Source organism: Lithobates pipiens, unplaced genomic scaffold, assembly GCF_037356315.1.
Source record: "Lithobates pipiens isolate NorthernLeopardFrog02 unplaced genomic scaffold, aLitPip1_a1.2 Scaffold_17, whole genome shotgun sequence".
In the NCBI taxonomy this organism is placed as follows: Eukaryota; Metazoa; Chordata; class Amphibia; order Anura; family Ranidae; genus Lithobates; species Lithobates pipiens.
This window is the reverse complement of record NW_027507755.1, coordinates 14,499,365-14,523,145: the sequence shown is the minus strand read 5'-3', so window position 1 is coordinate 14,523,145 and position 23,781 is coordinate 14,499,365. Positions and strand designations below refer to the sequence as shown.

The 23,781-nt window shown below is 46.4% G+C and overlaps 1 protein-coding gene across 1 annotated transcript in view; it reads right to left on the bottom strand.

The window, feature by feature from the left end:
* CHORDC1 (cysteine and histidine rich domain containing 1) overlaps positions 1-23,781 on the bottom strand; it is a 61,389-nt gene that overhangs the window by 5,353 nt on the left and 32,255 nt on the right. Inside the window, exons 6-10 of the mRNA XM_077485001.1 lie at positions 18,865-18,923; positions 18,572-18,642; positions 16,385-16,490; positions 5,021-5,140; positions 2,327-2,389 (exon numbers count right to left, since the gene is read on the bottom strand). Coding sequence (XP_077341127.1) covers positions 2,327-2,389; positions 5,021-5,140; positions 16,385-16,490; positions 18,572-18,642; positions 18,865-18,923 — 419 coding nt within the window. The remainder of the gene's footprint in view (positions 1-2,326; positions 2,390-5,020; positions 5,141-16,384; positions 16,491-18,571; positions 18,643-18,864; positions 18,924-23,781) is intronic.

The window sequence follows — 23,781 nt, the reverse complement described above, 5'->3', positions numbered from 1 at the left end:
AAAGTGGAACTATACTTCCCTTCACTGCAGTGCTGCGGTGTTCTGGAGCTTCCAACTAGCATCTATGGCCGGGCGGCTTGCAGGTACCGATATCCACCCATTTTAATTGGCAGGGCTGAGGTGAAATCACGGCCATGCAGTACTGTCATCTCAGCATTGTGGAAATTGTGCACTGAGCTGTGCATGCGCAGCTTAGTGTACAGTGACAGGCAGTATGTCGCTTCTGTGTTATATATATATATATATATATATATAACACGTGCATGTTCTCTATATTTTTTTTTTTTTTTTTTTACTTAAAATGCATTCTATGCATTAAGACAAAAAAGCCTTCTGTATGCAGCAACCCTGGTCATACTTACCTGAGCCCCATCTAGATCCTACAATGTTGCAGCAGTGTCTGAGCTCCCCAGGTTCATTGGCTGAAACAGCAGTGTAGCACCATTGGCTCCAGCTGCTGTCAAAGTCAGTCAGCCAATGAGGAGAGAAATGGGGGAGGGTTGGGCTGCAGCTCCGTGTCTGAATGGACACAGGTGCTATGGCTTGGGTAACCCCATAGCACGCTGTTTACTGTGGGAGCACCCAAGAGGAGGGAGGGGCCAGGGGGAAAAAAAAAAAAACACAAGACTTTACAATCACTTTTAAGTTCAACTTTAATGAGATGATCTCATCATTTACTGCTGATTGAATAGTAAATCAGATGCTGGTGGTGGAGAGGAGATCTCACTGTGGCACTTAAAAGTATAACTGTGGGGCGTGGCCTGGAGAGGCATGCGATAGGACGTGAGTGAGCAGAGCTCCGCCGGCCCGAATATCCTACAATAGTATTGTTGCGGAAAAGCAGGAGTAGGCCTGTTGTGTAGGATGCCTAGTTCTCAATGTATCCACTAGTCCTTAAGAAGTCTTGCAAATCTCGTCAGTTGGCTGTGTACTGGAGATTGTGAGGGTCCAGTCATCCTATCAAGTGACCTGTCTAGCACATTATTAAAATCCCCCAGCCAAATTGCTGGTATGGCGGGGTGCAATGTCATATAATGAAATCCCTCTATACACTCTATAACTGTATTAAGAAAAACTGCACCACACATTTCACATTTGTCAATGTTTTGATATTTCTTTATTTTTGTATGTGCTATATTTTAATAAAAAGAGATTTTGGAAGTAAAAAGTATAAGGGCCGGTTCACACTGCAGGCGCGGCGAGGCGTCTCCGACTTGCCTCGCCGCGACCTGCGGCGAGCTCAGCGGCGACTTGCAGAGGACTTCTGTATAGAAGTCAATGCAAGTCGCCCCCGAAGTCGCCCAGAAGTAGTACAGGAACCTTTTTTCTGAGTCGGAGCGACTCGAGTCGCTCCTCTCAGAACGGTTCCATTGTACAGAACGGGGGCGACTTGCGGGAGCGAGGCGAGGCGAGTCGTGACGCCTCGCATCGCCCGCTGTGTGAACCGGCCCTAACTAAAGGCAAAACTTGTTTTTTTTACATTTTTACATCTGCCCGCTGGGCAGATTTACCATCTCTATTTGTCCTGTTTACCATTACCATTGAAAGTGAAAAAAGTAAAAAAAAATCCTAAATTTTAGGTTGTCCCCAGAAAAAAAATAGAGGGGAAATCTTCCAATGGGGACACTAGTTCTGGTGACCTGGGGGTCCCCAAGAGATTCCCTTCATTTCCGCTCTCACTTCCTGTTTGGCTATGGGGACAGGAAGTGAAATCTTCCGCAAGAGAACACAGAACATAAATCTTACAGGGGTTAGAACCCTCCTTTGAGCTATCCAAAATGAATAACAAAGTTTTACCCATAGTTCTACTTTAAAGAGGAAGTAAAGGCACTTTAAAAAAAATAAAAAAATGCAACCTGCAAGGCAAAGGCATAATGAGCTAGTATGCATAGCAATACGGAAAGGTTTCTTCACAGTAAGAGCTGTGAAAATGTGGAATAGACTCCCTGCAGAGGTGGTTCTGGCCAGCTCAGTGGATTGCTTTAAGGCAGGCCTGGATTATTTTCTAAATGTACATAATATAACTGGGTACTAACATTTATAGGTAAAGTTGATCCGAGGAAAATCTGATTGCCTCTCAGGGGATCAGGAAGGAATTTTTTCCCCTGCTTTAGCAAATTGGATCATGCTCTGCTGGGGTTTTTTGCCTTCCTCTGGATCAACTGTGGGTATAGAATTGGGTTTATGGGCTGGTATGATATTTAATTTATATATATATATATATATATATAATTTTTTTTTTTTTTGTGGTTGAACTGGATGGACTTGTGTCTTTTTTCAACCTGACTAACTATGTAATTAACAAAGCAAGAAGAACAATACTTACCCCCCATAACTGTAGATGCTGCTGGAATTCTTTCTCACCATCAAACACTATGTGAATGTTGACCTGGAAGACAATAAAAAGGCACAGGCTATAAACTTGCTTTACACGCCGGCCAAAACTGCTTACAAAAGGTTACAATCCTTTCCTAAAAGTATCATTTTTTTTCTAATCTAATTTTGATGTGATCTGATCAAACGTAGTGAGATGTTCTTTGGTTTTACAACACAAGGCGAGAGAATGGACCAATGCAAGCAGTTTAACATTAACTCTTTCTAGAACAAGGGTTCATTATTGCCTTGATGACCTGGCCAATTTAGCAGTGCCAGCACAAGTCCGTTAACGTGACACTAACACTGCAAATTTTTCATATATTTAAAAAAAAAAAAAAAAAATAGTCCAGGTATGGATACTGTTACATAATTACATCTGTCCAGCCTGGTCCAATACAACTATGCATATGCCATACCTGTAGGACCCCTCTAGAACAGCCTCTCAACCTTTAAAAAAAAAAAAAAAAAAAAAAAAAAAAAGGAACCATTGAATTAAAGGAGAAGTTCACCTTTCCTAACATGTCACGCCCATATCCAGGGTGTAACCTTTAACATGTTACTGATGGTCTCAGCGATCCCCTCCTAAAAATTACTATATCGACAACTTATGATATGCTAGTGTGATAGTCATTGAGAAGAATCCGCCCCACCCCCCTTACAGAAAAAAAGATCAACGATGTCCATGGGAGCTTATATAAGAGTTATAAAGTGCTCATTGTGTTGGGTGGTGTACACCAAAAAAAAAAAAAAAAAACCCCCACACACTTTAATACACAGGATCCCATCATATGTCCTCTTATCCAGGCTGCTTGTCACTAAATCCCAACCCTGGATCTGAATACTAACAGGTCACTCACTATAGGAAACAAAACAAAACAAAAAAAAAAGCCTTTTTTACCGCAACGTGAGTATTTCTATCCTTTTTTTGTGGGCAATTTGTTGTTGGACAGATTAAAAGGAGAAGTCCAGCCTGAGCTTTTTTGGCTGGACTCCTCCTATGGGTCGCAGGAGTGCTGGGCGCTTTTAACCCTTTTTTCGTTTTTTTAGGAGTGGCGTGGACACCGCTCACACACTGCCCCAAAGATGCTGCTTGCAGGACTTTTTTTTTTCTTCCTGTCCTGCAAGTGCACCGCCCCAGTGTAAAATCCATCACATCCTATAGGCCCCTTTCACACTGGGGTGGTGCGGGCATTGGCGGCGCTTTACCGTCGTTTTAGCGGCGGTAAGCGGCCGCTAGCGGGGCGGTTTTAACCCCTGCTAGCGGTCAAAAAGGGGGTTAAAACCACCTGCAAAGCGCCGCTGCATCGGCGCTTTGCCGGCGGTATAGCCTGCGCTGCCCCATTGATTTCAATGGTTAGGAGCGGTGAATACACTGCTACTTTCACCGCTCCAAAGATGCGGCTAGCAGGATTTTTTTCACCGTCTTGCCAGCAAACCACTCCAGCGTGAAAGCCCTTTGGCTTTCACACTAGAGTGAAAGGGGCCGTTTTTTTCAGGCGCTACACAGGAAACAGCCTCGGTGTGAAAGGGGCCTTAGTAAAAACACAAACACCCTTTGATCGCCCTAGATCTTTAACCCCCATCCCAGCCAATGTCAGTACATATTTTTAGCACTGATCATTGGTGTCACTGGTTCCCACAAGGTGTCATGCTATCTGCCGCAATATCGCAGCAACGCTATCATTTGCGGAGGGATGTCGGCAGGCACACACACCAGACTCCATAATCGTGGATCCCCTTTTCTTCTGAGCAGGAACAACCCATGCTCTGGGAAATCTTAAAAAAGGAAGATAAAGTGGAGGCCCGCCCACTGCTGCAAAAATTAAAAGCCAGCAGCAACACATACTGCAGCTGCTAACTTTTAATAATCAGACACTTACCTGTCCTGGAGTCCAGTGATGTCAACACTGCAGCTGATGTTTACATCAGCTGTCTGGTGCTGCCTCTGCCACCATTGTCAGTAGGGGAACCCGGTAGTGAAGCATTTTGGATTCACGCCATGTCCCTACTGTGCATGTGTAAGGCACCCACTGCACTCTCCTACTGGCTCGGCGGCAGAGGGAGGAGCAGAGAGCCGACGTCAATGGCCATGGCAGAGACTCCTGGAAGTGGAGAAAGGATACCCATCAGGTTTCCGCTCAGCCCTGCCCCCAAAAGATAGCAAATGTGTCCCCGGGGGTGGGGGAGACAAATGAGTGGAACTCCGCTTTAAGTATACTGCATCAGTTGACAAGCTGAAAACACATCTGGGTTGCCTCTTAGAGTATGTTCCTCGATTTGATCAAGTAGTTAAAGCGACGTTCCACCCAAAAGTGGAACCTCCGCTTATCGGACTCACTGCAGCCATCTCCTCCTCCTCCCCCGTTCAGAAAGCGCTTTGCATATGCGCAGCAGAGAACCAGCTGTGAAACTGCAAGGCTTTACTTCCGGTTTCCCTTTCAGAGATGTAATGTATGGAAACATTGGCTGGGGTGCCAACATCGCTGAATTCCAGAACAGATAAGTGTCCTAATATTAAAAGTCAGCAGCTATAGCTGTGTAGCTGTTGACTTAATTTTTTAACTGGAGGGGCCGAACTCCTCTTTAACATAGCTACTGAGGGTTTACACCCAACCACAGCGAGATCACATATACTGAAACTTACCACAGTACTATTGGCCTCTACGTAGCTGAGCTCAGGAATGGAATTCTTTGCATAGATTGAGATGGTGACACCTCCACCTGTCTGATGCCAGTCGTGCCGACATGGAACAACTTTTGTACCCTGAAAAAAAAAAAAAAAAAATATGATTGAACACATTCGATTTTTTTCACTTCAGACAGGACAAAGGGGGTACTCTACGCCTAGAAGAAGAGACACTTCATCTCCAAATACGGAAAGGTTTCTTCACAGTAAGAGCTGTGAAAATGCACGTCATTGGATTTGATTGACAGCAGCAGGAGCCAATGGCTGCTCTGCTATCAATCTATCCAATCAAGAGCCGGGATCCCGTGGAGAGAGGGAGAGCACATCTCCGCCGAAAAATACGGGGCTCAGGTAAATAAAACGGTGGGGGCTGGTCAACGCCAAGTGCTTTTTCACCTTAATGCATAGGATGCAAACACTTTCAAACGTGTAAACAAAAAAAGTGCCAGAAAAGACTTGGTCTTGAAGTGGATATACATGAACCTATGTACACCAATCACTATTCAGAAAACACAGCATTTGAATTCTGTGCAATCATCTGAAGTCTGATTCCAGAGAACACCTACTGTAGCGTGGCAGAAGCTCCCAGAGCTTGTGCTACATTACTTTCTCATTAAAAGTCAGATTCAAAAATAAAGCATGAAATATCCCCACTTTAAAGTACATATAAAGAGACATTTGTGCGACCTGTAAAACAGGTTGCAAATCCAATGATGCACAAGCCTCAAAGTGTAGGGAAAAAAATAAATAAATAAAACACAACATGCTTTAACAGGTAAAGATCACTGGACAGGGCTAGGTGTACGAGCCTCTGATCATCAAGGTACAGGTTTGTAAATGTAGTAGTGATTCACTGCACCATCTTCTCATCCCACTGTACTGCGAGAACATACAGCCAACTGAGCACAGTGAATTAAGAAGCAGTACAGTAGTGTTGTCACCCTATCACAAGAAACTTCACAGGCAGGATCATAAAAGGTATTGATGGGACTTTGCAGGGAAAAAAAAAAAAAAAAAAAACACAGATGGACTTACAAGCACCTGCAGGGCCAACTGCCGTTTCAGGGTGCAGGTACAGTGTCCAGACCCTCTACTGGCAGCATGTCAAGATCTACGGTAGGTTGAGGCTGAACCTTGTACTGAGTAGTACCCATGCTTAGGGCCCTGTATGTATCAGGACAAAGACCAGGAACAAAAAATACCTGCATTCTAGACCAGTTACAAGCTAAAACAGCTACTTTTAAGCCACGTTCACACTGGGGTTGCCTGAGCGGCACTTGTTTTAGCAGCGCTTTATGACTGCTAGTGGGACGCTTTAACCCCCGCTAGCGACCAAAGGGGTTAAATGCACCGCCGCGCTTCCGAAGTGCTTTTCTGCCCACTCGCTCCCAAACTGCCCCAAAGATGCTGCTTACAGGACTTTTCCTAATATCCCACAAGTGCACCGCCCCGGTGTGAAAGCACTCAGGCTTTCACATTCTGAAAATTGCCTCAGTGTGAAAAGGGATCTTAGTTTTAAATGCTCAACTCCAACTTTCTTTTCACTATCAGGCTCAGCATAGATCCTGCCACTGTACTATGCCGCTTTGTTTGTCTGCAGATCCTCTGATATTCTGGGTTTAGTTGTGGCTTTATGCCATGTGACATGCCGTATAGTCTGACTGTAGACTGAGGGCCTTCCAGCCACTTCCTGCTCAATCTCTAAAGGAGCAGGGGCACCAAAAAGGAAGCACAGACATCCAATAGCGCAGACCGTAATAAATATATAACACTAGGTAAGGCACTTACATAAAATCCATAAATACAGGCATAATATAAACTGGTAAACACTGCTCTCAAAGATGGCGCCTCAACCCCACCCAGGGTGAGGACGTCACTGTCCTCCTGACGCGTTGTGCCCCGATCCTCAAAAGGAGTAACTTTTGATTGCCATTGATATTCAGCATATGGTGAAATGAAGGAAATAAGAGATATTATATTTATATATATATATATATATATATATATATATATATATATATATATATATAGTCCACAGTATCAGGCGAGGGGCACTTCGGTGTGTTTCCACATTTGAAGACATCAAATGGATTTAAGATTTTGGATATTGGCCATTGATTGTACAGATGAGGCATGTTGTATGGGACTATTTGGATTACAGTATTTCTGCACTTTATCTTGTTGCACATGTTTTTTTTTTAATAGAATCAGCATCTTATTTGACACCATATTGATATATAGATTTTAGCACGGTAATAATGTCACTGGTCCCCAAAAAGGGTCACTTTGTGTCCAATTGCCACAATGTCGCAGTCCCGCAAAAAAAAAAAAAAGTCTCAGTCTATTCCATAGTTGGTAGACGCTAGACCTTTTGCGCAAGCCAATCAATACACGCTTATTGGGATTTTTTTTTTTTAACCAAAAATAAGCAGCAGAATACATATTGACCTAAATTGATGAAGAAATGAGATTTTTTACATTTTTTATTTTTGTATGTTTTATAGTAGAAAGTAACATTTCTATTTTTTTTCAAAATGTATGCTTTTTTTGTTTATATCGCAAAAAATAAAATGCAAAAGGTGATCAAATACCACCAAAAGAAAGCTCTATTTTGTGGGAAACAAGGACATCAATTTTGTTTGGGTACCAGTGCAGTACGGAGAGCTCCCTTCTGCAGACCCATTATGGTCTTCTATAGTATATGCCCAGTATGGTCCTTACTAGGCATGCAGCGATATATTGGCCACCGTAAATGGCGTTATGGGCATCTTGAAACATTTAGAATTTTTTTTTTAAAGGGTGCCGATAATGGCATGCAGTTTTCCATTGACTTCAAATGAAAAAAAACGGCAATTACATTGATTAAAATTTAAAAAATCTGTCCGTTGTGGTTTTCGGCCAAGTGCATCGTGAATTTGTGGTTTTGGCACAGGAATTTTCATTTTGTTGCACTACTAGTTCTTACATTTCCCCGCCCCCAAGCTGGATTCTTCACCCTCTTCAACCAACACCAGAAACTGAGAAAACATCAGGCTGGGATGGATTTGGATGTAGGCCCCCACAGGCAAAATGTTCATAAAAATGATGCAAGCCCCCAGATATTTATACACCCTCTCTGTGTAGTAGAACGTTCCTTTCACACGATCGATCCGATCAGGTCAGCCTTTCCGTTTTGTAGGCGGACCTTGACTGAACCCTCCATTCACCTCTATGGAACGGCGGATGTAAACAGACTTGTGTCCGTCTACCACCAACCTGATCAACAAAAAACAAATGAAAGGGGATTCGTTCCCCTCTGTCTGGGAGGATCGACTGGTAGTCAGATGTAAAACGTACAGCTCATACAGTAGAGTGGAGCAGACACATACCCATCATCCTCACTCAGTGGGGGGGGATCAGCAGACAGATTCCACTGCTGGGCAAGTGGATTCCACCCCGTGTAAAAGGGGCCCCAACAAGTGCAAGATTACATAAAATAGATACAGTGCCGCTTTCATAACCACTATGAATTTCTGCTGCCAACAATTAGGTTCCCATTAAAAGATTTAAAAAAGCAGTATTTAATCCATTGCATGCATTAAAAAGGAGAAGTCCAGGGGCGTGGCCTGGACGGCGATGGTGTAGGTCGCATGTGAGCTGAGCTCCGCTCCCGACCTATCCTGCCCAGATATCCTGCTAGCCTACACTCGACCGAGAACCGCCAGTGTCTACCCGGGAGGTCCGTGGACACCCCGGACGGCAATATCGCGATGTCCCCGCCGAAGAAGAGTAATGCTGCGGCGTCCTCCCTCGAGAAATACCGGAGAACAGACAGAGAGGGGGACCAAGATGGCGCCTCCTCACAGCGGGTGGATCAACAGGGGGCCAGCGACACTACTAAGGTGCTTGAGGCCATCTCCGTATGCCAGACATCCTTAACCTCTAAAATTGAGGAAATTCGTGTTGACATCTCCCTGATCAGGCAGGACATGACCAAGCTCAGGGACCGTGTCAAGGAAGCGGAGGACAGGATCAGTACTGCGGAGGATGCGCGGCATCCGCTTCAACATTCCCACGCGGAGGTACAACGCCAATTGCAACTCCTCGCCATGAAGCATGATGACCTGGAGAACAGGGCCCGCCGATCGAACCTTCGCTTCGTGGGCCTCCCGGAGGGTGCTGAGGGACAGGATCCCCCCACCTTCCTCGAGAATCTGCTGATTACAACCTACGGAAGGGAGGCCTTCTCCACATCGTTTGTGGTGGAGAGGGCGCATCGCATGCCGGCCAAGAGACCACCGGAGGGAGCGCCTCCCCGCACATTTATCGCCAAGCTGTTGAACTTCCGAGATCGGGACGCCATTCTGCGACTAAGCAGGGAAAAGGGTAATATCCCCTTCCAGTCTGGCCGATTGATGGTCTTTCCGGATTTCTCGGCGGAGGTGCAGAGGCAGAGGGCTCGTTTTGTGGAGGTGAAGCGACGGCTGAGGACCCACCACCTGAAGTACGCGATGATGTACCCAGCAAGGCTCCGTATTATTGGAGAGGACCGAGCACATTTTTTTGATGATGCTGCACAGGCTGCGGAATGGCTGGATAGAAGGGAGGCAGCCCGGAACCGCCCGGCCTGAGCAGAGGAGGAATGCCCGGACTGCCTCGTGCAGGTGAGCCTCTGCCTTGACTGATCTTCTGTTCCAGGATCCCCCTTTGTTGCCCCGTATTGTCCTTACCTGCCGTTGCGTGGATGTTACTGCGCCCACTTCTTCTACTTATATGCTTCTCCTGTTTTTGTATTTTTTACCTTTTTTCTTTTTCCTTTTTGGGCCTTTGGACTTACCGCTCTATGCTGACTGTATTATGCTGCCTAGCAGACTATTGGCGGTCTTCTTTCTTTAAGTGGGCGCCAGGACTGTCACGAGAAGCGGGATACCTTTTTGGGGGGGGGGATAAGATAAGATATATGCCTCAATTCTATTCCCCCTTTTTTTTTTTTTTTTCTTTTTTCTATTCTAAACTTGTTTTATTTTATGGTTTTACTATCCGATATGGCGTGTTCTCGAGATGGCTGCTATATACAATTCACGGACATTGTGCACTGTTTCTGGACTTTTCTTGGTTTTATTTTTCACATGCTTTTATACCGGGTTGGGGGCGGGGGCGGTTGGCTCTATTGCTCCTATGGGCTTCTGGTATAGCCACAGTCGCCGTTTCAGCGAGTGGTCGTCCTCTGGTAGGGTAGGTACCACGTTGGCCGCATGCCCAGGGGACGGTGCCAGTTGACCGGCGGCGGTCACTCGGCTGTCCTTATGAGCATGACGGGGGGATCAGGGACCTACTAGGTTGGGGATGAATGCTCCAGCTATGTTGGGGAGGCTGAGGGCTGGGTGGGGGGGGGGAATTTGTTTAAAGTTATGTTCAAAGTTGTGTTCTTGGTGGTACATGTGAATATTGCTGTAACGTGGGACTTCCCATGTGTCTTTTCCTTACGGTGTCATACTTGGGGGAGGAGGGAGGATCCACCCTTGAGGTCGAGCTGCACGCCCTGGTTTATCGGCTGGTACATGTCGGCCGTTAAATTTTTGACGTGGAATGTCCGCGGGATCAGAGACAAAATTAAGCGCACTGCTGTCTTTAGCTGTTTAAAAGCGTACAGGGCTGACATTGTCGTGCTGACTGAGACGCATGTGACCGGCCAGCTCCGGCTCGCCTTGCGGCGGCCCTGGGTTGGCTGGTCATATCACGCAACTCATTCCCCTTACTCCCGTGGTGTCTCGGTCCTTGTGGCAAAGACGTTACACTTTGGCCTGCTCTCCCTGCGGACAGATCCACTGGGCCGCTATGTTTTTATGCACTGTAATATTCATGGTAGACAATATCTTATTATTGCCCTATATATACCACCCCCGTACTCTGCATGCCTGGTCACAGAGGGACTGTTGTACATGGCCCAATACCCGGGTACCCCAGCCATCTGGCTTGGGGACTTTAACATGACTCTGAACCCCCGCAGGGATAGGCTGCGCGGAGACGTGGACCCAGCCACCCCGACAGAAACTAGGCTGTCCCGCACTCTCGGTGAGTTCTCCTTGACGGAGGTATGGCGTCATAGGAACCCCGATGCCACTGCATTTTCCTGTTTCTCAGCCTCACACACCACTATGTCCCGGATTGATTATATCCTCGTGTCTGATGCCCTCCTTTCGAGGGTGGAGGACGCGGGGTACCATGTTAGATCCCTCTCGGACCATGCCCCCTGCTGGGCGGCTATTCGGCTGGCCCCTCCGGTGGGGCCCCGATCTTGGCGCCTTAACCCCTTTTGGCTGACGGTGTTTGGGGAGGAGGGTGGGGGCCTAGCGGGGGAATGGCAGTATTTTTTTGAGGTCAATAGGGGCACGGCTGCGGCGGGGACGGTCTGGGAGGCGTTCAAATTACATGCCCGCGCTATTCTGATTAGCCGGATCAATAGATTGAAGCGGGCATCCCAGGCGGCTATGCGACAGGCGACGGTACAACTGGAATCGACGACTAGTGCGTTCATGTCCTCTCCCACGCTTGCCAATGCCTCGGCACTTAAACTCCAAACGCGAGTGGTGGAGCAACAACAATACGAGCAGGCTCGACGTAAACATTTTTTTTCGAAACAGCGCATTTTCGAACAGGGCGAAAGAGCTGGGAAGCTATTGGCATACCTGGCTCATCAAGATGCAAGGCCGCCAGTAGTGGTATCGTTACTAGACCAGAACGCTGCCCTGACATCTGACCCGACGGCTGTAGCAGAGCTGTTTCGACAGTACTACGCAGACCTGTACATGTCCAGAGCGTCGGCCACAGCACAGGAGACTAGGGCGTTTCTGCAGACCATCCCAGTTGCACAACTGTCTGCGGCCCAGACCGCGGAGTTGGAGCTCCCCTTTACCAAGGAGGAGGTGGAGGCTGCGGTTTTGTCTTTGGCGGCCTCCAAGGCCCCTGGGCAGGATGGGCTACCGTTAGACTTTTACGTGGCGTATCTGGAGGTGCTAGCCCCCGAGCTTCTCCGACTGTACAATTTCTAGTTTGAATTTGGATCCCTTCCCGCTACCCTTAGACAGGCGACAATAGTAGTTATTCCGAAGCCGGGAAAAAGACCCCCACCTTCCTGACTCGTACAGACCGATTTCTCTACTCCAGGTGGACACTAAAATAATGGCAAAAATTTTGGCATCCCGACTTAACCTGTATATTCTCTCCCTGATCCATCCAGACCAAACCGGGTTTATGCCAGGCAAGAACACGGCCATGAACATCCGCAGATTGCACATGAATCTTCAGGCATGTCACGAGGGGCTGGGTGCTCGGGCTGTGGTGGCGTTGGATGCGGCCAAGGCATTCGATTCTGTGGAATGGGAGTATTTGTGGGAATGCCTCAGACGTTTTGGGTTTGGCCCTAATTTTATTCAATGGGTTAGGGTGCTGTACTCCTCCCCGGAGGCCAGGGTGGCGGTGAACGGGCAGCTGTCGGAACCCCTGATCCTGAGACGGGGGACTCGGCAGGGTTGCCCGCTGTCCCCTCTCCTGTACGCCTTGGCGGTGGAGCCACTAGCGGCCTCCCTCCGAACCAATGCTAATGTCCAGGGACTTCGGTCAGGCCTCATCGCCGAGAAGGTGAGCTTGTACGCCGTCCCTGCGGGCTGCTCTACAGATTATAGAGGATTTCGGGGTTCACTCGGGCCTTCGGGTTAATTGGTCGAAGTCTCAGATATTGCCCATAGACATGTCCCCCCCCACCTGCGACGCAGCCTCCCTTCCGCTTCGTCGAGTGTCTTCCATTCAATACTTGGGAGTCCAGATCACCAGGGAGCCGCTAGATTATGTGTCACATAACATCCTACCCCTGATCCCATACCTTAAAGCCAAGACTCAAACGTGGGCCAGAATCCCATTGGGAGTAATGGGAAGAATCAATTTGATAAAAATGATTATTTTACCCAAAATTTTATATAAAATGTGGCATTCGCCCACTTTTATACCCCTTAAGATCTTTAAAACTATAGACTCTATACTTAATACCTTTGTTTGGGGATCAGGCCGCCATAAACTGGCATGGAATACACTCAAGAACCCCACGGACCTGGGAGGGGCGGCACTCCCTGACATACGCTCGTACTATATCGCGGCCCAGCTGTCCCATTTTCATCACCTGCATAAGTCAGATGGCCCCCGGTATCACACGCTGATTTGTGGAAAATCTCACGACCCTACACACGCTCCCCTCCAGGTTTTGTTTTGCGGACGAACGAGGGGTAGGAGTAAGAAAGGCGGCACGCCCCTACTGGACCAACACAGGCGTATATGGGATGTTGCTCAGGGGATGGTCGGGGCTGAGAGGGTGCACTCTCACACTCCACTGTGGCACAATCCCCAATTGGGGGAGCTCAGATCGTTACCGGGAGTGGGGCAATGGGCATCTAGGGGGGTGATATATTTACATCAGGTTGTCTCCCCGATGGGAGTCCGCAGCTTCCACGCATTACAGGCGGAATTTGGACTGCCCCCACACATGGCTTTTTGCTATGCACAACTCTCACATGCCCTCCGGGCCCAATTTGGGGACGGGTTTCCCAGTACCCAAGAGATGCCCTTGGTGGGTGTTATAGTGGGGGGAGGATCCCGCCAAGCTTATCTCAACTATATACACTCTCCTTAGAACGCGTACGGTGACCGGGATTGCGGAGGTAGCTAAGCATAGATGGGAGGAGGAAGTAGGCCCACTAGACACTGAAGAATGGGAGGACATTCTCACCAATGTTGGTCTGGTTTCCCCTAGGTTGTCGGACCGGCTGACCCAACTCTACATTATACACAAGGCATACCTCACCCCGCTAAGACTGAGCAAGTTCCGCGCGGCACAGGACCCGAGATGCCCACGCTGTGGGGATCACCCGTGTACATTTTATCACCTAATCTGGGCTTGTCCGGACACTCAGGCCTATTGGCTGCGCGTCATCCAATTTTTACATGACCACATGGGCTCTCCTCTGCAGGTTGACCCCAAGGTTTGTCTACTAGGCCTTCTGCCTGACACACGGAACACTCGCTGTCGTACCACTTTTCTACACGAGACCCTGTTTAGTGCTAGAAAACTGATTGCTAGGCTGTGGCTACGCACAGCACCCCTCACCATTAGAGCATGGATAACCGAGGTGAATCTGTCGCTGCCCCTGAAGAGGGTCATATACGCAAATAGGGGTTGCCCCAACAAATTTACCAAGATATGGGACGGGTGGCTTGCCAGCCCGGACACTTGTGTGGAGTCTGCCTAAAGACGTACGTTGAGTGACCTGCAGGAGGTCGAGGTACGATAACTATCTATTACCTGCAATCCCAGTCCACTGGGGGAGATGACCGGTGGGTGGCGGGGATGGGAGGGTGGTGTGGAGATACTGGTGGTATAGAACTGGCCTGCATTAATTCAGGGTGCGGCCTCCTGGGTGGTTATGATCCCCGGGCCATAGCGGCGGCTGCCTGAAGGCTCTGGGGGGTGGGATATTGAGGCTCGATCAACGTAGCTATAATATATATCTGTACACTGTATAATATCTGTGTCTGTGATTTGACTGCCGTGCTGTTTTTATTGTATTATTTGCTGTATGACCTGTTGTTCTGGTCCACCAATAAACTTGTTGTTTCAAAAAAAAAAAAAAAAAAAAAGGAGAAGTCCAGCTGAGCTCATTCGGCTGGGCTTCTCCTATGGATCACAGGAGTGCAATTAGTTTTGCACACCTCTGACTCGTTTTCAGCAGAGAATGGGCTGAAGTCCACTCTCTGCTGATGTCACACAGATCAGTCCAAACACCACGTCATCCTGACTCTGGAAGTCAGGATCCGCCAGGTGTCTGGACCAATAGGCGTCTCAGCCTCTCAGCGAGCCGCTGAGGTAGCCGCTCACAGCCCCTCCACAGCTCAGCGCTCCAATGAGCATGGAGGAGCAGAGCAGGAGAGCTTCTGATTGACAGGCAGCTGCTCTCTGCTCGGGGAGGAGTGAAAACTGAGCTGTTGGGTGGCTTGGTTCTCAGTGAAGAGGCGGCAAAGGAAAAGATGCAACATCGGACCAATGCTTCATTCACCTAGGTAAGTACGATTATGGGATTAAAAAAAAAAAAAAAAATCCCATACTTCTCTTTTAATACTTACCTGAGCCCATCTTCATCCAGAGATGTTGCAGGCGTGTCTCAGCTACCAGGGGCTCCCCTCCTCTTGAGCTGAGACAGCAGCGTGGCAAGATTGGCTCCCACTGCTGTCAATCAAAATCAGTCAGCCAATCATGAGAGAGGGGGTGGGGCCGGGTCATGGCTCCATGTCTGAATGGGCACAGGGACTTGGCTCAGATGTTTGCTGTGGGACCCAAGAGGAGGATGATGGGCTGTGAAAATTAAAGATTAATTCCTCGATTAATCGTTAATTTTTTTGATCGATCAAAATTCTTTTGACCGGTACTCACCTCTTCCCGGGTCTTCAGGGAGTTCCAACCGAGATCCGGTGATGTCACCGGACTCCTCCCCCCTCCCCAAGTGCCTCCGTCTGCTAACAAAGGGAAGGGGGAGGAGTCCGGTGACGTTGAAGTTTCCGATTGAACATAACGTGTACGGGGGAGGAGCTACGCATGACGCCACCCGCTGCTGCCCTATGTAACTAACACGAAAGTCGGCTTTACATGCTGTGTTTTAATAATCTTTATCTGAGTAGTTTGTGTTTGAACACAAAAATGTAATCTTATACTTAAGCGGTGAGCACTTTGATCTTTTCTTTCTACCCATGACCTGAGATTGTAAGAGAAGTTTATGGTCCGTGTTAACCCTTTTGATACCCACATGCATGACCACCTGTTTGCCCAGGGGTCCATGCCATAAGGTGAGAGTGATTAGTTAGACCGGAGGTGGAGGGATTGTCACGCTACTGTGGAAAAAAAAAATTACTTACGTCAGTGCTACAGTTTGAATTTAAAACCTTTGTGTGAACTGTGAAATTAAGTCATGGATTGTGGAAACTAACTAGTGTCAGGTGATTGTATATAGTGTATACCACATTTACCACTGACTTATGCAGAGTTGCAATGTAAGGAGATCAGCTAAAAGTAGTTGGATCTGTATGTGCATTATAATTAATCGAAATTAGTCAATTAATCGATTTAAAAAAAAAAAAAAAAAAAAAAAACGATTAATCGAACACAAAATTTTTAATCATTAACAGCCCTCATATATATATATACATATATATATATATATATATATATATATATATATATATATATATATATATATATATTTATTTATTTTTTTTTTTTTAAATTGCAACCTTTAAACTTACATCATTCTTTTTAATCCACAAATGTGATCCACTCGAGCACCCTTCCAGCGATAAAAACGTATTAAAATCTGATGTTTTCCTCTTGCAGCAGCTCCAATATTTCATCCTAACAAATAAATAATAAAAAATAAAATTAACTAAAATCAGCAAAAAAAAATAAATAAAATTTTCCTTCTTGCTTTCGCTCACAGAACCTAGAAAATACATATAAAAACAGTCAATGCACTTAAAAACAACAATCAGTTCAGTTAAAAAGGTGGAACCTGGTAAAAGCAACTGCATGTCATGTTACTGCCCCCACCCTGTTACAACTGCCAGAAAATGAGAGATAAATATAAAACTAGTGAGGGTAGTACCTGCCAAGAACAGCTACAACAGGTATGACGACTGAGGAACTTGGCACAGAGGTCTCACCAATCGAGTTCTAAGTGATATAAAAAAAATGTTGGTAGTTTTACTGTTAGCATCTACCAACACATGAGAAAGGAGGGAATGAATGCCTTTTTTCTAATCGAGAGCATGCAAATGTAATTTTAGGGGCCCAAAAGGACCCATTTACAAATTCACAGCAAAGAGGAGCAAGTTAACAGAAACAGTGATGGCAGAAGACCAGGCTGCCTCCCTGCCCCTTCTTCCATCTTCCATAGCACCCACTTGATACAAAAGGGCTTACAGGACAAAGCATCATGGATCAATGGAGGGCAAGCCTTCTGGGCCACTTACCTTGGAGAAACTAGCGTGCATTCTATTGCACAAGGGTCCAAAAAAGAAAAACACACCACACACACTTCGCACCTGTGGTCAGCAGGAGGAGGAATACCCCCCCCATTCACTGTTGTCAGTGAAAGGAATTATGCCCCATTGTTGGTGTCAGTTAAAAGAATAGGGCCCATTGTGTCAATGGGAGGAATGAATAGCACCCCAGAAGGCCAAATGGCAAGGAAAGGGCCTACTAGCTCTTGAGGTGGGGCCTCTCTTTACCATAAAAAAAAAGTCTAAGTACCACACTACTACTATAAAAATGACAAACCTATAAGAAAAAGGTTGACAACATCCCAAATTATGTAATTTCAGTAATTTTAATTATTCAGTGCTCCCTTATCTGGGAATATTTAAAAATTAATTTTTTTTTCCCCACGGTTTGTTACAGCAGCTCATTGTAACAAAACTGCCAACATGCGCACCCCCATAGCGTTAGAACATTATGTAGCTGCAATCTCACAGGGGGAGCAACGGATTGTTTCCATCACTAACTGATGCAGCTGCTGCGTAGCATCGGCTACATACAGTAAAGCAGCACTGTGTTCCAGCAGCCGCATGAACCATTTTCTGGCTTCTGCTGCAACTGAATGGAGTGGACCTAAATACTTCTCCATGCAGGAATAGCCTTGTTTTTAATAAATACAAGACTTCCTTTAAATTAGCGGAGGTGGAAATCGTGACATCCTCCATCTACCTCTCCACCTTGGCCAAATCGGAGAAAGCCTTGTATTCATTGATAAAAGAATACAAAGCTTCTCCTGAATGGTCAGGCCAGCTCAGTGCCACTTACTGTATGTAACTGATGCTACTACAAGGCTTCCTCTAAACGATGGTGAAGCAGTCAGGCCAGCTCAGTGCCACTAATGCTACTAAAGTATAGTACAGCACATATAGTGGAAATGTTAAAATGAGAACTAGTTCATTTGGGCCAGATTGGCTACAACAGGCTTAAAATGCAAGTTCACCTTTACAGAAAATATGTAAATTCAACTTACACTGGGGACCCCCATCCCCCCCTAGTCCCACTATACAGGAGTCCCGCAATCACCCGCTGTGAGACACCGGGATCCCCTTTACCGGTCCGGTGATTTGAAATCCTCCTGGCTTACTGTCCTCTTCACCAGTGCCGACAGGATGGGCTAGGCAGGTTCTGATTGGTCAGTGCCGTCCATGTGACAGCACCGACCAATTAGAATGCCTCCTATCTGTACAAGCTGAGAATTACGGATAAAAGATTAAGCAGTGGGGACTTCAAATCGCTGGGCCAGGAAAGCAGTGACCGGGTGTCTCAGAGCAGGTGATCTTGGGACTCCAGTATAGCGGGACTGTGGGTAATGGGGAGGGGGTCCAGTGTAAGTTCACCTTACAGGTTTTCTGTAAAGGTGAATTACACTTTAAATGATAAAACACAATATTTACACATACCCTTCATGGAAGATGGGCACTCCAGCGTGATACTGACATACTTCTTCATTACTCTGTGGTCCATTAAACGTCTGAGGGGAGAAAATAAGATTACAATGCTGGTAGAGACATCTGACATAAGGTGTGCTTGTGTGCAGCTTTCCCAACAGACAAGCTGAAGCATAAAAAGGGACAGGACTGGATAGAAGCTGTACAAGGGAAGTTGAAATCATTGGATGGAAGGAGGGAGATGACAGACATACGTGGATATAAAATAGTATAAAACAAGCCAAAATGAATAAGCATGTTTGTACCTTTGTGCAGCCCCCATTCTTACAGGAAGTTCCAATTTTGATCTCTCCTGTGTCCTCATCTAAAAAAAAATAAAAATAAAAAAAAAGGAGGACACATTAGTAATTTTTTTTTAAATAAAAGAGAACCATTTTGTTTCAATTCGAACAATCACTGCTCCACTAAGCGCACTAGGGCTCTAGGAAGCATTGAGATCTGCATACATGTCTCTGGATTTATTGATTATTTTGACCTGTTTGGTAGGTTAAGAATGTCAGTTTGAACTGCCCAGGTTTGTGATAGGGTTACTTCAAAGTAGTTAGATGGCGTATCCGAGCGAGGTAATGACCCTGAGAAAGTCGATGTCACAGGGACAGAGCCACTTAACAGAGTTCTTCCTGCCTGCCGACCAGCACAGCGGCTCAGCATGGCGTCGGGGAGGACTCCCGCCCACACAACTAGCTGGAGCCTCAGGCAGTGGAGGCACAGGAAGTGCTCTCAGATATGGAGGAGTCCTCCCACGAATCCTCAGCTGCACAAGGACAGGCTGCTGACAGAGGTAAGCAGGCTGCCCTGTCCCCTATACAGTCTCCCTCAGCTCAAAAGTTACACGGAACTGCCATCTTAAGCCGCGTACACACGGGCGGATTGTATGGCCTACTTAGTCCGTCATACAATCCGACGGACAGTCCGTCATACTTTCGAATGAACGGACTTGACCACACACGGATGCACAAACAGTCCGTTGAAAGTTTGCGCGGTGACGTGTACAGCACGTACGACGGGACTAGAAATAGGACGTCCAATACACAGCAATGCAACCTTCCGCCGTGTAAATCCTTTCTGAGCATGCGCCATTCTTAGTCCGTCGAACTAGCCTACTGACGAGCGGATTGTCCGCTGAAACCAAAGTATGACGGACAGAATTACGGAAATTCCAAAATACTTAGTACGCCAGACTGCACGCTGAAAAAGTCCGCTGAAGCCCACACACGAGCGGACTGTCCGCTGAAATGTGTTTCGGCCGACTAAGTAGGCCAGACAGTCCGCCCGTGTGTACGCGGCTTTAGAAGCGCTGGCAGATAAGAGACACCGACAACCATGAGACACTGGCTGCTTTCCCTGCCTCAGACGCTCCTGCCTCTGAATCCACCTTAAAAGCCATGCTGCTTTCCTTGCAATTTGGGGTACAAAGAGAAATGCACTCCTCTATCTCATCTTCCCACCAGGCTAGACTACATAGAGGAACGCAAAGTATGTAGAGGAACAAATGAGACAGATTATGAAGAGTGCAAGCCGAGACCACTTCCAGACTTCTTGATAAAAATAAGGGCAGCGGAACAGAGCAACAAAACAACTTTGCTATGGCCATGATCTAACCAAACTATGACAGCTTAGAGAGGAACTCCAGGTCCAGCTTCAAAGAAATGTTGATTTTCATATCAAACGACTCCGCCTCAATGGGTATGCCTACAGAAATAAACCTGGGGCTGTGCTGGCCAAACAGATTAAATGCAAAACTGCACTAGCTAGTAGCTAGAAAACTAGCTAGTAGCCTCCAAGGATATTGTCAATTGTTTTAGCAAAGTCTATGCCAAGCTATATAACCTACATGCATTCCCTGTAGTCTCTGCCTCATGCGCCAAAGAAATTCAGCAATTTATAGACTCTACCCACCTCCCCACCATTACTTCAGATGAACTCAAAGAACTATCCCATCCATTTGCAGAAGAGGAGATCCTTGGAGCCATGTCTAGCCTCCCCCTCCACAAAACTCCAGGCCCAGATGGCTTTGGCAATGAATATTTTTCCCTAAACTTCTTACCCTGCATCTATGTTGTAACCCTTTCAACCACATTGCATCTATGGGAAAGATTCCTAGGGAATCTTTAGAAGCCCTTATAATTACCTTTCCCAAGTCTGGCAAGTCACCAGATGAAGCCGCCAATTACAGACCTATATCCCTCATAAATACGGACATAAAGCTTTATGCGACCCTTCTAAGTACTTGCCTCTCCCAATACAGCTCCAACCTGGTACACCCAGATCAAGTCCGTTTCATACCTAACTGACAGGCCTATGATGGTGCCAGAAGATTCTTCAATCTTATAAATTGGGGGGGGGTTAGAGAGAAACACCTCAAGATCGCTTCTATCCTTAGATGCGGAGAAGGCATTCGACAGAGCGCATTGGGAGTATCGACAGCAGTTCTCAGCCTATGGGTACTATTTTAATCGGCTATAAAGGGTTTATATTCCACATCTTCTACTACAGTGTGGACTTCAGGAATGTTGGTCGGAACCCTTTTGGATTACCAATGGTACCCGACAGGGCTGTGCTCTCTCCCCACTCACTTTTGCACTGATCATGGAGCCTTTGGCTGAAGCTAGGTCGGTCGCAATTGCTTATTTCTGGTCTTAAGGTTGGGAACGTTACCCACAAAATTGGGCTCTACGCAGATGTAATGGTAGCAAGCCCTAACCCAATCAAGTCTTTGCCTGTCCTCCAATCTTTATTGGAACGCATTGGGGCGATTTCCTTATACAATGTCAATTTCTCGAAATCCTCTATGATCGGCATTTGAATTGACCCCAACACCAAACACGCAATCTCCGCTCTGTCTCTTTTCTCATGGGCACCAGTCTCTAGATTAACGCACCTAGGGATCCAGTAAGTGTCCCCGTCTTCTATTCTCCTATGAGTAAACTTGGAGAAACTCATCAAAAAAGTGCAAGATATAACCTTTCAACTACGCTCAATCAGAGCTTCATGGGCAGGAAAAATTGCCCTTGCAAAAATGTTCCTCTTGCCACACATTCTCTATACCTTTCCGCATACCACTTGTCATTCTCCCAAATCAACTACACAAGCTCCAACAGACTCGTTCATATGGGACCGCAAACAGCTCCGTATACGAAACACTACCTTGTGCCTTGTACCCCCCCTAGCTGGAATGGAGGCACCAGATGTACAACTTTACTATAAGGCAACCATTCTTAACCAAACAATGGTGGAATTCTAGACCCTCCTCATCCTAATCTTCATTGACTGAAATTAAACAGGCAGCGGAAGTACATCCACTTCAACAATTTCTAAGCGCGATCTGGCTTCACTTCCAACCCCTGCACTCATTTCTTCAGTCAACGCTAAACCTGGAGATCACTCTCCCATCAGGCAAAGGGCATCTCCAAAACGGACTTTAAAGCCAATGTCCCTATCCACATTGGAACTTCTGAGTGAGGATCTAGCACTCACAGACTGGTCCTCGGCAGGAATACAGACTATTGGGACCGTGTACAAAGGCCCCTGCATAGCCTCTTTCCAAAATCTTCATCAAACCTTCCAAGTCGGACACAAGGACTTTTACATTTACACATTCGTCATAGTAGCTTCCTTTACCTGGTCAGAGTCTGCCCTCACACTGGAAAACTTACACCTTATTGAAGCTACAAGAGGCATGTCGAAAGGACTCTCTTGCTTCTATAAACTACACGACCCCAAGAATCACAGAAATGATCATTAATGGCACACTGGGGAAAATAAAATAAAAAATTCTTACTTTTTCCCCAGATATTACCCAATGGCAATGTGCCCTCTGCAACCTGCTTACCTACTCGAAATGTATTAACCATTGGGAAACTGTGCAAAAGATTCTCCACAATTGGTATTACTCGCCCTCTAGGCTTGCCTCTATATATCCTGATATCTCTGTGTAAAAGTGTCCCTCGCGCTACTTGGAGTAATTAATAAAATGTGCCCAATTACAGAAAGAGTGATAAATATATAAAACCAGCAGCAAAACCTAATAGTGTTCACAGTATACAAAAAAGCAAATAGAAATACATAAAGTGATCTGGCGCGGTATTAAGAATAATCACTTAAACACACTAAGTGCAATCCACAGAGGGATTAATAAAGTGCAGTCCACAAAAGGATTAATAAAAGTGCCAAAGTGCTAAGGTGCATGGTGGGTGGGGGGGTGGGGAGGACAGAGGGAGACACAGGAGAAATGCAGATAGCTGTGGATGACGGATCAGCTTACAGAGGGGAGAGTATAGCCAGGCAGGATCAGCCAGGTTTTTTAGGGCGATACGGGGACCAAATTACACAACACAAGCACGGTGCCGTTATTCATGCTTTATGGGAACAGGATCCTTTTTTCTTCTCTTTTTTTTAAGTTTAACAAATACTTTGTTTTGTGCGAAAGTTATAGCATCTACAAAACTATGGTACATATACTGGATTTTTTTTATACTAGTAAAAATGGTGATCAGCGACTTCTAGTAGGACTGTGAAATTGCGGTGGGCAATCTGACAGTGGGTAGGAACTAACCGACACAGGGAGTTACAAGCACCAATCTCCCTGTATAGTTTTTCTGGCAGCCGCTTCTCCTCCACTCCCTCCCCTAGCTGTCAGAGAGAGCGGAGCTTGTAACTCCACCCCCCCCCACTGCAGCAATCACCACTGGCTGCCCCCCCCCCCGTGCTTCCCATGTCCTCCTCTGGGTTCCCCTGCATCCTCCCCAGCTCTCAGTGTCCTCTGGTCCCCCCCTCCCAGATCTTTCAGGATGGAGAACAGAGGAAAGAGCCAGTAAATCTGTAATTTACCAGCTCCTTCCTTTTCCAAATGCATAGAATCAGTGATAAGACTGTCCATTCATAGCTGAAACATCATAAACTATGTTTATCAGTTTATGAATGGAGAGGAGTCTCCTTCTCCTGCCCATTCATCTTCAGTGCAGCTGAGGCTACAGAGAAAAGGACTGGGGAAATTGGTGTCCTCAGTCCCTTTCCCTGTCTCAAAAGGAAGATATCGGAGGATATTCAGACCCCTGATATCTCATCAAAGCCCCCCAAAAAAACACACATACAAATTTCTATTATATATAAAAAAATATATACACACACACAAAATATATATTACACTCATATGTGTGTGT